The sequence below is a fragment of the Oryzias latipes genome, chromosome 22, assembly GCF_053564925.1.
Source record: "Oryzias latipes strain Hd-rR chromosome 22, Olatipes_Hd-rR_3.1".
Taxonomy (NCBI): domain Eukaryota; kingdom Metazoa; phylum Chordata; class Actinopteri; order Beloniformes; family Adrianichthyidae; genus Oryzias; species Oryzias latipes.
The window spans coordinates 8,659,793-8,673,273 of record NC_136258.1 but is presented as its reverse complement, the minus strand read 5'-3'; the positions used below and the strand labels follow the sequence as shown (position 1 = coordinate 8,673,273).

General features: G+C 44.3%; 1 protein-coding gene across 7 annotated transcripts in view; it reads left to right on the top strand.

The window, feature by feature from the left end:
- klc1a (kinesin light chain 1a) overlaps positions 1 to 13,207 on the top strand; it is a 36,885-nt gene extending 23,678 nt beyond the window's left edge. For 2 of the 7 annotated variants that reach the window (XM_078940872.1, XM_078940871.1), the window contains exons 14-17: positions 8,181 to 8,314; positions 9,974 to 10,034; positions 11,755 to 12,837; positions 12,896 to 13,207. In XM_078940872.1, coding sequence (XP_078796998.1) covers positions 8,181 to 8,314; positions 9,974 to 10,034; positions 11,755 to 11,820 — 261 coding nt within the window. In that variant the 3' untranslated portion in view covers positions 11,821 to 12,837; positions 12,896 to 13,207. Of the gene's footprint in view, positions 1 to 836; positions 861 to 2,558; positions 3,762 to 8,180; positions 8,315 to 9,973; positions 10,035 to 11,754 lie in introns of those variants that run through there. The other 5 variants (XM_078940875.1, XM_078940874.1, XM_023951260.2 and 2 more) reach the window with 4 other exon arrangements.
- Positions 13,208 to 13,481: the final 274 nt, after the last annotated feature.

The window sequence follows — 13,481 nt, the reverse complement described above, 5'->3', positions numbered from 1 at the left end:
TCGTTCTGACCAAGAGTCTGTTGCACAGGTGGAGGTGAGCTGGACCTTTAAAAGGCTTCGTCAGGTTTATGCTGAATTAACTGAGCCATAATGAGATGTCACGTTTAGCCTGGGTCAGCAGATGTGCTCCCGTTTCATGTGTTTTTGCTGAAAAGCTTAGACCAGAAGCTCCTAACCTGTCAGATCAGGTGGGATGGAGCTCGTCAGTGTTATCGTGGTTCAGCCTGACGGCTCTGCTCACCTGCACCTGCACCAGCTGCAGGTGCACGTCTGTGAAGCTGCCGTCATCTTTAACTCTCGGAGATCGGATCTTTCTTCGTGTTTTTTCTGCGTCTACCGTCACTTAGTGACTCCATAGAGCTGGCTCTGCAGCACAGCCTCTCCTACATGAAGCTGCACGTTCTGCAGTGTTTCCCGCTCTTCTACCGACTGCAGTGGCAGCACATGTAGATGGAAACTTTACTTGTTTCGGAAAGGCTGCTGCCTCTGCCGGGTTGCAACAGTCGTCATAGCAGCTCAAGCGACCAACCGGTAAACTGCTGATTGTGCCTCTGGGAGGTTTTCTGTGGGAGCCGTCGGTGGGTGCGTTCTGCAGACAGTCTGCGCTGATCCGCAGGTCTGCCTGAATCAGAGAGTGAAAGCGCTCTGTGACACTTGTCCGCTTTGTTCTTCAATTCTAGGTGAATGAAATGGCAAAATGACATCCTGTAAATACTTAGCCTTCTAAAAAAACATTTATCGAACGCTAATAAACCTGAAAATACAACCAAAGAAGCCTCCTAAGCAGTTTGAAGAAGGAACTGTTGGTATTCCTGTTTGCGGGTTCTGAATTTCAGGTCCTGTAGTGCAGAGAAACGAAGTGTTTGGATCTTGACCTTAAAGCTCTCCACAGCTCCAGTCAGGTGAAGGTTTTCACTGCCGTTTAGTTTTTTTAGGCCGCTGTGAAGACGCTTCCTCCCCCTCATCAACACATGTGTGACTCTTCAGTCTGCTCTGGTTCCACATGGGCTCTGTACTGTACTCCTGTACTAATGTGCTGTTTCTGTTGTCTGGAGCATGTTGTCCGTTTGGTCTTTGTGCTTTTGGGAGGGAAAGTGTGACTTTTCTGCTCTTCCATTTCCTCCATGGGCAGCATGTCTGCAGCCAGAGAGAAGGAGCCCAAACTCATCCATGCTACAAAAACAACTGACTCAGATCATCAAATCTAGTTCGACAGGAATCAACTCTTCTCCTGTGTGTGTCTGTAAAGTATACCACATACAAACTATATAGGGAGTTTGTATTTCACAGAATACATTCTGTGTTGGGTTTTTTTTACAAGCTTTAATCATTTGGATATAAAAGCATTCAAATTGTGCCGTAAATAACTCAACTGGCTGCTCTCATGTGCCTCCTCCCTGCATTTCCTGCCTTTCTTCTGTGCTGCTCAGTTTAAACCTGGGGGGGGGGGGGGGGGGGGGGGGGGGAATGTTGATTACTGACTGCACATCACCCGTGAGTAGAGATGTAGTGGCACAGTAAGTGGAGCACTCCACCTAACGGCAAATCAGACAAATGATCACGGTTCAGCGGGCAAAGTCAAAAGTTTTCCTCGTTTGCACGGATGAACGTTGGTCATACGTGAAAAAAGTGAGAAAAGTTGTCATCTTTATGTGAAATTTTCACAGATGTATCCGGAATCACGTTAAAACCGCGCAAAAAGTACAAATAAACCATGCAGAGAACGCGTAAACCAACGTAGAACATAACCAAGCGTGATCATTGCACTGTTTACATCCAATTCATCAGTGATTCGTGCGTCAATTAAGTAACTTGACCGTGACGTGTGCCGTATACGCGATATAAAAGTTGTAGATTGGTGGTTCATGCGTGGAAAGTCTGTTGGGCAAACATGAAACGGTCGTGGAAAGACACAAACGTGCATATGCATCTTGCAAAATTCACGCAAAAAGATTGACGTAATAATTGCGTGTAAACGCATATAAACTGCGTCAAGACGGTCATAAAGACCCATCGGCCGAAACCCTGGACGGACATCTGCGCACATCGACAAAGGACGAACGCTAGAAACAAGTTAGTGGGCTGATGTGTAAAAAAGATGGGTGATGGGTAGTGGGGTGGGCTTACCCCATGGCCACAACTCGGACGTGAATTTTAAATGAACGTCTGCCGCTGTGCTTAATCATGATGAAAAGACGCCAGCAGATCAATAGATGATCAGAGGGAGACGTTTTACAGTTCTAGACCGGTTTCTGTTTGTTTTCACGGGTTCTAACATGACTCGGTCCCAACCTCCTGGGCTGCCATCGCACAAGCTAAGGTGAACCGAATCAGGACTAATGCTAACGGAAAGGGTCTTTGCTTCGTTACGGTGATGCCTCTTCTTCAGCCCTGGTGTCCCAGCTGATGAAGAGGCCTCATGTCTGAGCTGTGAAATCTCCTTCTTCCTCCCTAACTGCTTCACAGAAATGGTTTTCATGACTCACCTTGCTGCCGTTGTCCTTGTTTTCACCTTTCTGTCTCTTTCTTCTGTCCTCTTGCTGCTGCTGGACTGACAGGCATAACTCCAGATGCCTTGTAATGCTTCTTCTAAAACTCCTGTCCTGCATGACGGATGCCTCGCCTCAACCCGTTCAGCTTAGCACCCTCAACTCTGACTCCCGTTTTGTCTGGAGGGACTCCTCAGAGCTGTCCTCCCTAAACTCACTCGACTGAGCGCCCTCAGCGATTGGCAGGCCGCCGGACTCTTCTCTGTTTTCCCCTACATGAAACTAAACTGTGTGACCTTGTTTCTCTGTCCTGTAACTGCATCTCTGCAGCCTCTCTTGCCCTTGTGCTGGGGTGTTTGACCTTTCTGCAGGTGTTCTGACCTCAAGCCTCATCTGACGTTTGCTTTCTCACACCATCATCACAAACTCAGACTGACCTATTTACCACATAACAAAGAATATTTGTGAAAACTTTGAGGGAAGCGTCTTTTAAGCAGATTATTTTCTGGCTGATAAGTGTGAGAAGCGATCACAGCTGGCAGTAAAATAATCTTTTTTGATGACAGCAGTTAAGCTAATGAAAGTCATTCTGTGTGTTATTCAGTGATCAAACAGAAATCCCAGGAGAAGCCTTTTAGCGTCTGATGTGTGAAAAGTTGTTTGTTTTGCATCAGAGCAGCAGATTAAGGTTTTGCCCCAAACTGGGCCGGTAAGTCTTCTGAAGCTAAAGATCCAAAGGTGATCATCCAAAGAACTTTTTTTTTTTTTACACTCCCAACGGTCACGGGAGACGGAACCGTCCCCAGAACAGCACAGAGAGGAGCGAGACATCATGTAAAGGGAGGTCTCCAAATTAAAGCTGTTATATTTTTGTTTGATGCGTTTAAATGAACAGTGCTATAAACGAGCCCTCAGCATGATGGAGAGCTCTGATCACTGCGCTGTAGTTTCAGCTCCATGTAGGCTGTAGTGTTCTGCTGTGATGTCAGGGGGAGGAGCTTAGAATGGTAACGGAAGGCGTGCAGGATAAATGTTGATGCAGCATCGACTGCATCTTAGCTGCTGTACATCTCTGTATATAGACGTAAATGGGGTTCTGGCTGAGTTTCCAACCTTTTGGTGTCATGATTGTCCTGAAAAGGTTTGAATTGAAATCGTCTCCCTATCACTCCTGCTCCTGCTACTAATCTTCTGCTTGTTTCGTCTCCTTTGTGCATGTTCTACTTTGTCTTTATTAACTTCTAATAAACCTCAACTGTCTGCTTACCAAAAGCGGCGCCTGTCGCCTCTGTGTGGGCTCTGTCTCTTCTCTGTGAGCGTCCATTCCTGACTGATCTCCAAACGTGTGAACAAAGCCAACATCCCTTCAACAATCCATCTTTTCTGTGTCCAGTCCGTCAAAAATATAACAAAAGACTCTGCAAATGGGTTTTCACATCAGTTTTCCACTCTAGTCACACAAAGTAACACAACATCCCATGTACCTGTACAGGTGGATTTATTATTATGATCTGTGATGAGTTGCAGGTAAACTGTGGTATTTTTTAAAGGAGTGATTTATACCTCCACAGTCTGCTTCTCTAAGGTAATTTAGAAAAATTCATTGGTGCCAGCAGGTTTTTGCATCTGTGGTTGGACTTAATAAAGTTTGGGGGCTTGAATTTAAAACCAAATCTGAAGATAGAGTTCATAAATGTTTGCAGCAGGAAGCTGCTTTGAAGTAATTACGGGTGTAACGATTCTTCTTTAACCACAACCATTCATATCATCGTTTGTGTTTGACGATACGATCCATAGTCCACATCGGTTCATTCTGATTGGATCTGATTGATCTAAAATCCGATCCAGATCATCTTTATCCAAACTTCCAGCAGTGAGACTCAGACAGAAATTCCTGCTACTGAACAGTGAAGTTTTCCAGATTCTTGGATTTCTTCCAGATCATCAAGTTTAAATGAAATATAGATAGATGGATGGATGACTTTATTAATCCCACAATGGGGAAATTTAATTTATCTGTGGCAGCAAAAACGACATTCAGATATAATCTATATAATATAACATCAAAAAAGGACATCACAAATGACATTCATATTAAATAATTAAAAATTATGAAAATTGTTATCAAAAATGAGGTTCTTATTAAACTAATATTAAATATTAAATAAATACAGCTGCAAAAGTCTAAAAAACAAAACAACAATTTGTGTCCAAACAAACAAGTAAACTAGAATGAATGTCAAATCCATTCACATGTTAGTTTCCTAAAGTTCTCCACTGTTGTTTTTCCACATCCAAAGAATCCAAAGGGAACATTCTTAGAACATTCTAGACACTGGATGGTCACATGACTTTATTCAAAGTCTGTCCACGCATTGGACTGGAATGATGGACTGATCCATGTTGTCCGCTGTGATTGGTCGGTTTACCCTATGGGAACATAAACCTGCTGTACCTCAGTCTAAATGGTATTTTCCAATATCAATATAATTGATTTATATCATTTTGAAAAGATGTTATTTGTCAATCCGATAACTCAGACCGACAGATCTTGTTGTATCGTATAGGAATAGAAATTGATTCATCAATCAAGTTGATTACCCGTAACGGTTCCAGCTGTTTAAGTAATACATGTTCAGGGTGGACGGCGTCATTCTGTGATGGTTTTCTGTCTGCAACCTTTAGCCCATCAGGTATTCCATGAAAAAAAACATCTGATCATTTATTATAACATTAGTTTAAGTTTCTCTAAGGTGCCTGTTGATCAGATTCAGATCCCTCCAGAAGGTTTGGATGAAAATGACAGTTTAAAAAGTGCAAAACAGAAACTATTAGATCCATCAAACCCTGCCAACTCATCAATAAAAAACTGAAAATATGGCCAGAACTCTTTAGACCATTGGTGTCAGAATCCAGGCCTCAAGGACCTCAAACATGTTTTCCAACCATTCTGCCATTGAAGCTCCTTTTTGGCTAAACGCACCAGATCCAGGCAATCAGCAGCTGGTAAGGCAGGATTTCTAGAAACCATTAGGTTCCTGCCTCATATCAGCTGACAGGGAAACGTTTACGTCGGGGGCAAACACCTCACGTCAGCGCTGAAAGCCGCTCAGCAGGAGGTTTGATCCACACAGTGAAGTTCAAACTTCTGACCCCTTCCCTGGGGGCAGCGATGAGCTGCAGACACAGCCGGTTTAACCCCCCAAAACAATCCCTTAATGCTGAGTGTCAAGCAGGGGGGCACTGGGTCTTTGCTATGACTTGACCAAGGATTTGAACTCATGATATTCCAGTCTCAGGGCGGACACTCCCCCACAAGGCCACTGGAAGGTCTCAGCTTTGCAGATCTGTTGTGCTGCTTTGCTGCTCTGTGTGAATCCAAGGACGTGCACGACTGTCTGAACATTATGATGCATTCATGAAATGTTTTGCACGAACAGATCCAGAACTGCCTGAAGGTTTGCTTTAGGACACATACAGAGGAACAGGACCTGCACGAAACGCTACACACCACTGCTAACATGAGAATGGTTTATTCTGGGAATTGAACCTGTGTGTGACTGTGATCATTTTCTGATGCTCCCAGACTTCAGAGCCAAAGCACTTTCTGAACTTATGCTGGGGGCTTTTGAACCGGAGGGTTTTGAGCACAGCGGCTGTCATGTTAATGTATGTGCATCAGTGTTTGACCAGCTCTGTAGATCTGATCCATCTGGAAAACGGTGGCTTAAAGGCTGCGACACACAACCGCTACCTACATTTTGGGCATATTGGACAGATGAAAATGGTAATACGCTCATTACGTCGATATTCAAGGACATGAGGGTAGATTGCAGGCCAGCAAAGATAAATAACCAAAAAAATATAAATATAGTTCTAAAATATCCGTCAGAGAATCAAAATCCTCGTGACTTGATTGACATGCAGAACAGCCAATCGAACATCCTCTGATACATACATCACTGCACATGCGTGTATACATCATAAAGTCACTACCTGCCCCACGGCACGTTGAACCCCCGGCAGAAGACCACTCCGGCACACTGGGGTGTTTATTGAGGCCCGGATCGCCCCGCGTTCCTCCACAGTTCCCGCCCGATGGATCCGAACTCTCTGTGGCAGCAGTGAATTCCTGTAGCACGCGCTTCTGGAGCGCCGCTCACGGAGCCAGCAGCGCCTTAGAAATGCCACGCTGCCTCCATTGGATGATTTACAGCAGAGCATGAAATACGATAGTCACTGCTTTCTGATTTGTAATAAAACGCCTCATCTGTTAATACTAAAGTATCTCCTCACATAGATGTGTGTACTCTTACATTGTAGTTTTTGATTTATCAGTACATGAACAATGTTGTGTACTCATAGTTCATAATACTATGTTTATGAAACATTATTTTAGTCTCAAAATACTATATACACTAGTTCACACATATATATGTATAAATAAATATATATATGTGTAAATATATACCGTATATATATGTGTGTGTATAAATATGTGTGTGTGTATATACATATATATACTATATGTATAAATGCTATACATATGTGTATATATGTGTGTGTATGTATGTATGTATGTATGTATATATATATATATATATATATATATATATATATATATATATATATATATATATATATATATATATTTATTTATATACATGTGTGTGTATATATATACTATATGCATAAGTGCTATATATGTATATATATATATATATGTTTATATATATGTATATGTGTAGATCTTTATGACATTGTCGTCTCAAAAGTAGCTCACATGCCAAAAAAGTGTGGACACGCCTATCATACTTGAACATACGTGGAAAAAGTGAGAAAAGTTGTGGTCTTCACAGGAAATTATCACATATCAGGAAGGAACCACGTTAAAACCGCAGAGGAAGTATGAATAAACCACACAAGGAAAACGTAAACCAACGTAGAACATGAACCGTGCATGTTTATATGCAATTCATCAGTGATTCATGTGTCAGTTATGTGATATGTGTGCCGTATACGTGATCTAAAAGTTATACATCAGTGGTTCATGCATGAAAAGTCTGTTATACATACGTGGAACAGTCGTAGAAACATACATTTCTGTATGCATCTCGGAAAAAACACAATTGCGTATGATTTACGTAATAATTGTGTATAAACTACATAAAATACTTGTAAACTGCATTATTACTAACTGACTACTGAGGTTCTTTAGTTATCAGACCTGGTTGGGTTTTTGCAAATACCTGGCATGTTTGGACGTCCGTTGAAACATGTCAGGTATGTGACAAAAACACAAAGAACCTCAGAAATCATCGTAATTCTCAAATTCTGAACAGCCCAAAACCAAATTCAGGTAAAGACCCGTCGGCCGAAAGCCTCGACGGACATCTGTGCACATCGACGAACACAAGAAACACGTATGAATGACGTAGATCACGCATGTATCACGAAAGACTGACATGTCATACGTGGAAAATGCATAAAGTGTAGGTAGCGGCTGTGCGACACGGCCTTTAGGTTGGAACTTCTCCACATTATTTAAAGAGAAGATATTTTATGGGACTGAAAGAAACACACGTCCCGGGTGGGTCAGACTCTAACGTGTTGTCAGCTGCTGTGCCCCAACATGTGTGCATGTTGGAACAGGCTGTGGTGAAGTGTGTAACCCTGTGACACGTCCCACAGGACGGTTCCGGATCCTTGAAGAGGAGCGGCTCTTTCAGTAAAATCCGAGCTTCCCTGCGGCGCAGCAGCGAGAAGCTGGTCCGGAAGCTGAAGGGCGGCGGCTCGACGCGTGACGGCGAGACCAAAAACCTGGGGTAACTATCGGCTCCCCCACCGGGGGCCCGTCCTAACCACTGCTCTACCTGGAGGATGAAGCGGGCCTAGCTGCCAACCGTTACCAAAAGCATCCTGCGCTCCTGTGTTTTGCTGGCGGGGCAGTAGTGACTTTCAGGCTGTGGTCGTGCATGACGGACGCTGCTTCTGTCGTCACTCATGCACTGATGCTTTTTCCCATTGCATTTCTACCATTTGCTGCCAAATCTTCAGGATTCACCACAAAGGCTCTTCTTAGAGGAAGAAAACAGTATTTATTTGAAGTGTTTAAAAGAAAAAGAGACTTGGAAGAAATCTATTCAGTGTTCTCTGCAAATGATTAAAGAGAGAACACGAGCATGAAGGTGGTTCTGATCTCATTTAGATTTCTGAACCTCCTCTGTGCTCCACTGCTGCTTTTATTTTGAAGGTTTGGACTCTGTTCAAGAAAAGATTATACTTTGGGGGAAAAATGGACCTAAACTTTGAGTTGGAACGTGATAAAATCATCATAAATCTATTTGACCGCATTTTAAATTGATCAAAAAAGTTTGGATGCAGTTCAAATTGTACGTATTCTTTTATCACTTTGGCCGGCCTGTAAAGCCGTCGTCAGAGAGCAGCTTTTATTTTATGGGGTGGGGGTGGGGGGGTGGGGGGGGGGTTATCAACCAAGCCAAAGGTAACGGATGAAATGGGGAAAAGCAGAAGAGGGGTCCCATGTAAGCTCATCTCTTCCAGCTGCTAATGTCTGCTTCCAGGTGCTTTTATCCTGCCAAACTCATTTATTTCTAATAGTTGCATCTATTTATTTCCTTTTGTGGCCTTTGGAATGTTGACTCAGTAACACAAACCTCTGGTTTTCTTCCGTGTTGATTTTGTTTGCTTTTTTGTTTGTAAACCAACACGCCTGCATGGCTGTTAATGTACAGATATTGGTGTTATTTATTTTTGTAAATAAATGTCTTTTCCTCCTCTGCATGCCTCATCTGTGTGCTGTGGCGTCTCTGCTCTTTCCTGTGGCTCGTGAAGGTGCCGTTTGTCACCGTCACACTGACACTCCGTGACCTTTAGCCTTCAATACTCACCCCTCACACAAGCCACCCACAGGGGGCGCTGTGGGTCTCCCCGCTGGAACGGGGCCTCTTCTCTTCCCTCTCTGACTTTGATTTGTGGGCCAAACCCCTTTTTACCCATCTAACACTCAATCTCCCAGAGTTCAGTGCTGCATCCTCCCACCAGCAAAGGCGGTTTGGGCTAAACTCAGAGTGAAATGAGCCTGAAGACCATCGCAGGAGGGAACCGGGACCGATACCAGCTTTCCGTCAGTTTGACCCAAAAGAAAAACTCAGAGACGGTTGTTTTCTCCATGAAGCTGAGCTTTCAGAACCGCTGAGGTCAAACCGTACCAACCAGGAAAACGCTTCACGCAGAGCTTCATGGTCCTATCGTCTGTAAACTTCTGTGCAGATGTTCTTTGGTTCCATGTTTGTACTGACGTGTCACGACACATGACAAAGAAACGTCTGGATTCAACTGGGGTTCACAGCTGTCTAACCCCAGAAAATACCCAGACGTGTCATTTCATCTTTGCTGTCATTAACCGCCACATTCCTGTACACTGACTGTCCCCCCCCCTGCCTCTCTGCATGTGGGCGCAGCATGAAGCGAGCCAGCTCTCTGGGGATCCTTAACCTGCCGGACAAGCCCGCCAATGACCAAGTAAGGGCCTCTGCGCGCGCGCGCGGCGCCGTCTCTGACGTTTGAACCCCCGGGGGTGGGCAAACCTCTTCACTCGTAGGCCACAAAGGGTTCTAACATTTGTCACAAAGCCCAAACAAAGGCGCGCTGTGTTTTGGTAATCCACCTCATTAGAGAAAGACACAACATATAATCTAGATGAAGACATGCTTTCATTTGGATTCAAACTGATCCATTAAAACAGAAGATTTGGGAGTTTTTGTTTCAAAACCGCGGCTTTTGTTCTCATTTCATTGCCAGCTGCATCAACAGGTCTATGTCCTTCAGGAAAAAATGCAATCTTAGAGAAACGCTGCATTCATGTGGTGTTGGAATGATGGGAAAAATGATTTTCCAACTCGGAAAACGGACTTGACCATAAAAAACAACAAATCTTCCAACACCACATGAATGCAGAAAATCTTTCTGCACCCAGACAAAGGCCAGTGTATATGTAGTGTCCCATTGCTGGGTCTGAGAAAATAAAGGATTACTAAGGTTTATCAATATGATTTATTCCAGCGTGGCGGGCCTGATTAAATAGCTGGATAGGGTGCATGTGGTCCCGGGCCGTAGTTTACCCACCCCTGGTTTAAAGGCTTCTGCCGGTCAGGGAGACGTCATGTGACGGAAAACCCTGAGGAGCTCCATGAGCACGAACAACATGAGAATGAACACCATTAGGACTAAAGAATGGGAGGTGTCAAAAGGGGGGGGGGGGATTTTAGGATGCTGGGGGGCAGAAGTTGTGTCTTTTAAAGTAACGCTAGATCTTTGCAGTCATTCTGGGGGGGTTACAAAACAAAAGGAAGGAAGAGGTCAAAGTCAGGAAATGTGGGGAGAGTGAGCCCAGTTCTAGTGTAGGAAACGGCCTGCTTTCAAAGTTTTAAACCGTGGGTTTGATGCCCTAATCTGCAGGGAGTGTTTGGGTGAACGCGCTCTCAAATGTGAGCGGCAGCTGCCTCAGGAACCCACATCGCCCAGTCTCAGTGCAGACGCTCCACCACAGGGCCGCACGGCTGGCTGTTTTAACCCCCATTTCAGACTCATCCTTCATGACTCACTCCAGAAAATAACAAAGAGCCTCAGAAATGGATGTTGGGTGGAGTGGATGCAGCTGGAGGACAGACGGCCACCTGGATTTCTGCACAACCGTCTGTGTTTGCGCAGAAACTGAAGCATCGTCGGGTTTGAAAAGCCGGGCTGAACAAACCAACAGAAACGTTGCATGAACAACGATGTAGACGCTAGAGCACAGCTCAGAAAACCACCAAACGTGTTTGTGACCACGCGTGTTTGTGATCACACGTGTTTAGGACCACGCATGTATGTGATCACGTGTGTTTGTGACCAAGCGTGTTTAGGACCACGCGTGTTTGTGATCACGCGTGTTTGTGACCAAGCGTGTTTAGGACCACGCGTGTTTGTGATCACGCGTGTTTGTGACCAAGCGTGTTTAGGACCATGCATGTATGTGATCACGTGTGTTTGTGACCAAGCGTGTTTAGGACCACGCGTGTTTGTGATCACGTGTGTTTGTGACCAAGCGTGTTTGTGATCACGCGTGTTTGTGACCAAGCGTGTTTAGGATCACGCGTGTTTGTGATCATGTGTGTTTGTGTCTCCGTCGCCCTCTGATCGACATGAACCGTTGAGCAGAGCTGCTGAAACACAAACATGAAGCTTTTATTTTTACTTTCAGGAAGGAAATCATCGTTTGAGGAGAAGTCGCGACCTGAGTTCCAGCCAGACAAACCTGCTGCACTGAAGGAGGCGCCCCGGAGCGACCTCTGACCCTCAGCGGGATGTTGCTGTAAATAGTTGTCTGTGAAAGCTCCAACTGCTGAAAATTGGCTGTCGGTGCGCAGGTGAAGCCGTGGTTTGTTTCAGCGTCACACCTGTAGAGGCTGGAGTTTTTGCCACATTTGTGACCTTCAGCTCCTTCAGAGCTGCAGACGTGTTTTTGGTAACTTTCTGCTAACTTTCTGCTGCGCCGACGACGGTCTGAACAACATTCATGATGTTCCAGAAGAATGAGAATCGCCGTTTGGCCGTGTTTCATCTGAGGAGACTGACTTTAAACCCCCAATGGTAACGCGGCAAGGAGAAGGTGCAATACCACGGACGACCACTAGGCGCCGGCTCTATAACAACTGTCTGCTAAAAGCCCATCATTCACAGAAACCAAAGGCTGTAAAAAATGCAGGTGAATTACAAACAGCAGTGAGAATACATGTAGATAAAATAATACATACATGAACTGAGAGATGATTGGAAGGAAACGGGGTGAAGCTCTTTGAAGCCACATGGAGCATACTTTTTTGATCAAATTTAGTGGATCTATCCATTTATTTCTCTACTTAAATTTGAATCCAGTAATGATAAATATCAGCTCTTCTGTTTTATCTGCTCAAACTCTTCAGATTCCAATAAAGTTATTTTGAAGTTCTCTCAGTTTGCTTTTCACTGCAGGATTTTTAATTGACTTGCATTCTGGTGCCGCCCTCCTCCTCCTCTTCATCCTCCCCCATTCATCCGTGTCCCAGTCTTGAAAAGTCTTAAGAACAGACGTCATGTCTGAGCTTCTGTCCGTGAAGCTTCCAGCCTCATCCACATCTGACTTTCAGGTGGATTCAAACTCACAACCTTCTAGTTGCAGGGCAGACACTCTACCACGTGGCCACTGAGCAGACAAAATGTTCTCTGCGAAATGCTGCTTCTTTGAATTTCTGATGCACTGTTGCTCAAGTCCATGAAGTCTTCATGAACGGACCGGCCAGCTCAGGTCCAGCACGAAGGGTTCTGCTGGACCGTTCAGGGTTCTGTTGGACCGGCCAGCTCAGGTCCAGCACGAAGGGTTCTGCTGGGTCTTTGGACGTCCCACATGAGCTTTTTTTTGGGTTTCTGTGTCTTTTCTTTCCGTCCAAAGTCATGAAGCTGTGAGGTCCAAAACTGTCTGGTTCTCTGACACTTAAAAGAGCAAAGCTTCCCTCTGAGGTTCTGTTGAAGTGTGCTGGTTCTGGAGCTCCAGCAGAAACCACAGTGCAGAGGAGCCCAAGTCTGTCTATTTGTTTTCCAAGACTTTGTACTGAAGATGTCCAAACTTTCCACTCGTGATGAAACAACAATAAAGGGTGAAGAACAGAGAGAAGAAATCAGGTTTTTGGTTTTTTCCACATCAGATTGTTTTTATGAAAATTTTATTTAATTTTTATTCAATGCATCACAAAGAAGCATAAAATATATGAAATATCTACAGAAAAAACCCACAAACACACACAGAACGCACAAAAACCTGTTAACATAAAACCAGGGTCGCCCAGAGAGAGAGCATTAAACCCATTAGAAGATACTCAAACACAGTCTCCAAGAAAGAAGGACGTGTGTCCACAGCAGAAAAATTCATTAGTTATGTTCATCATCTAAACA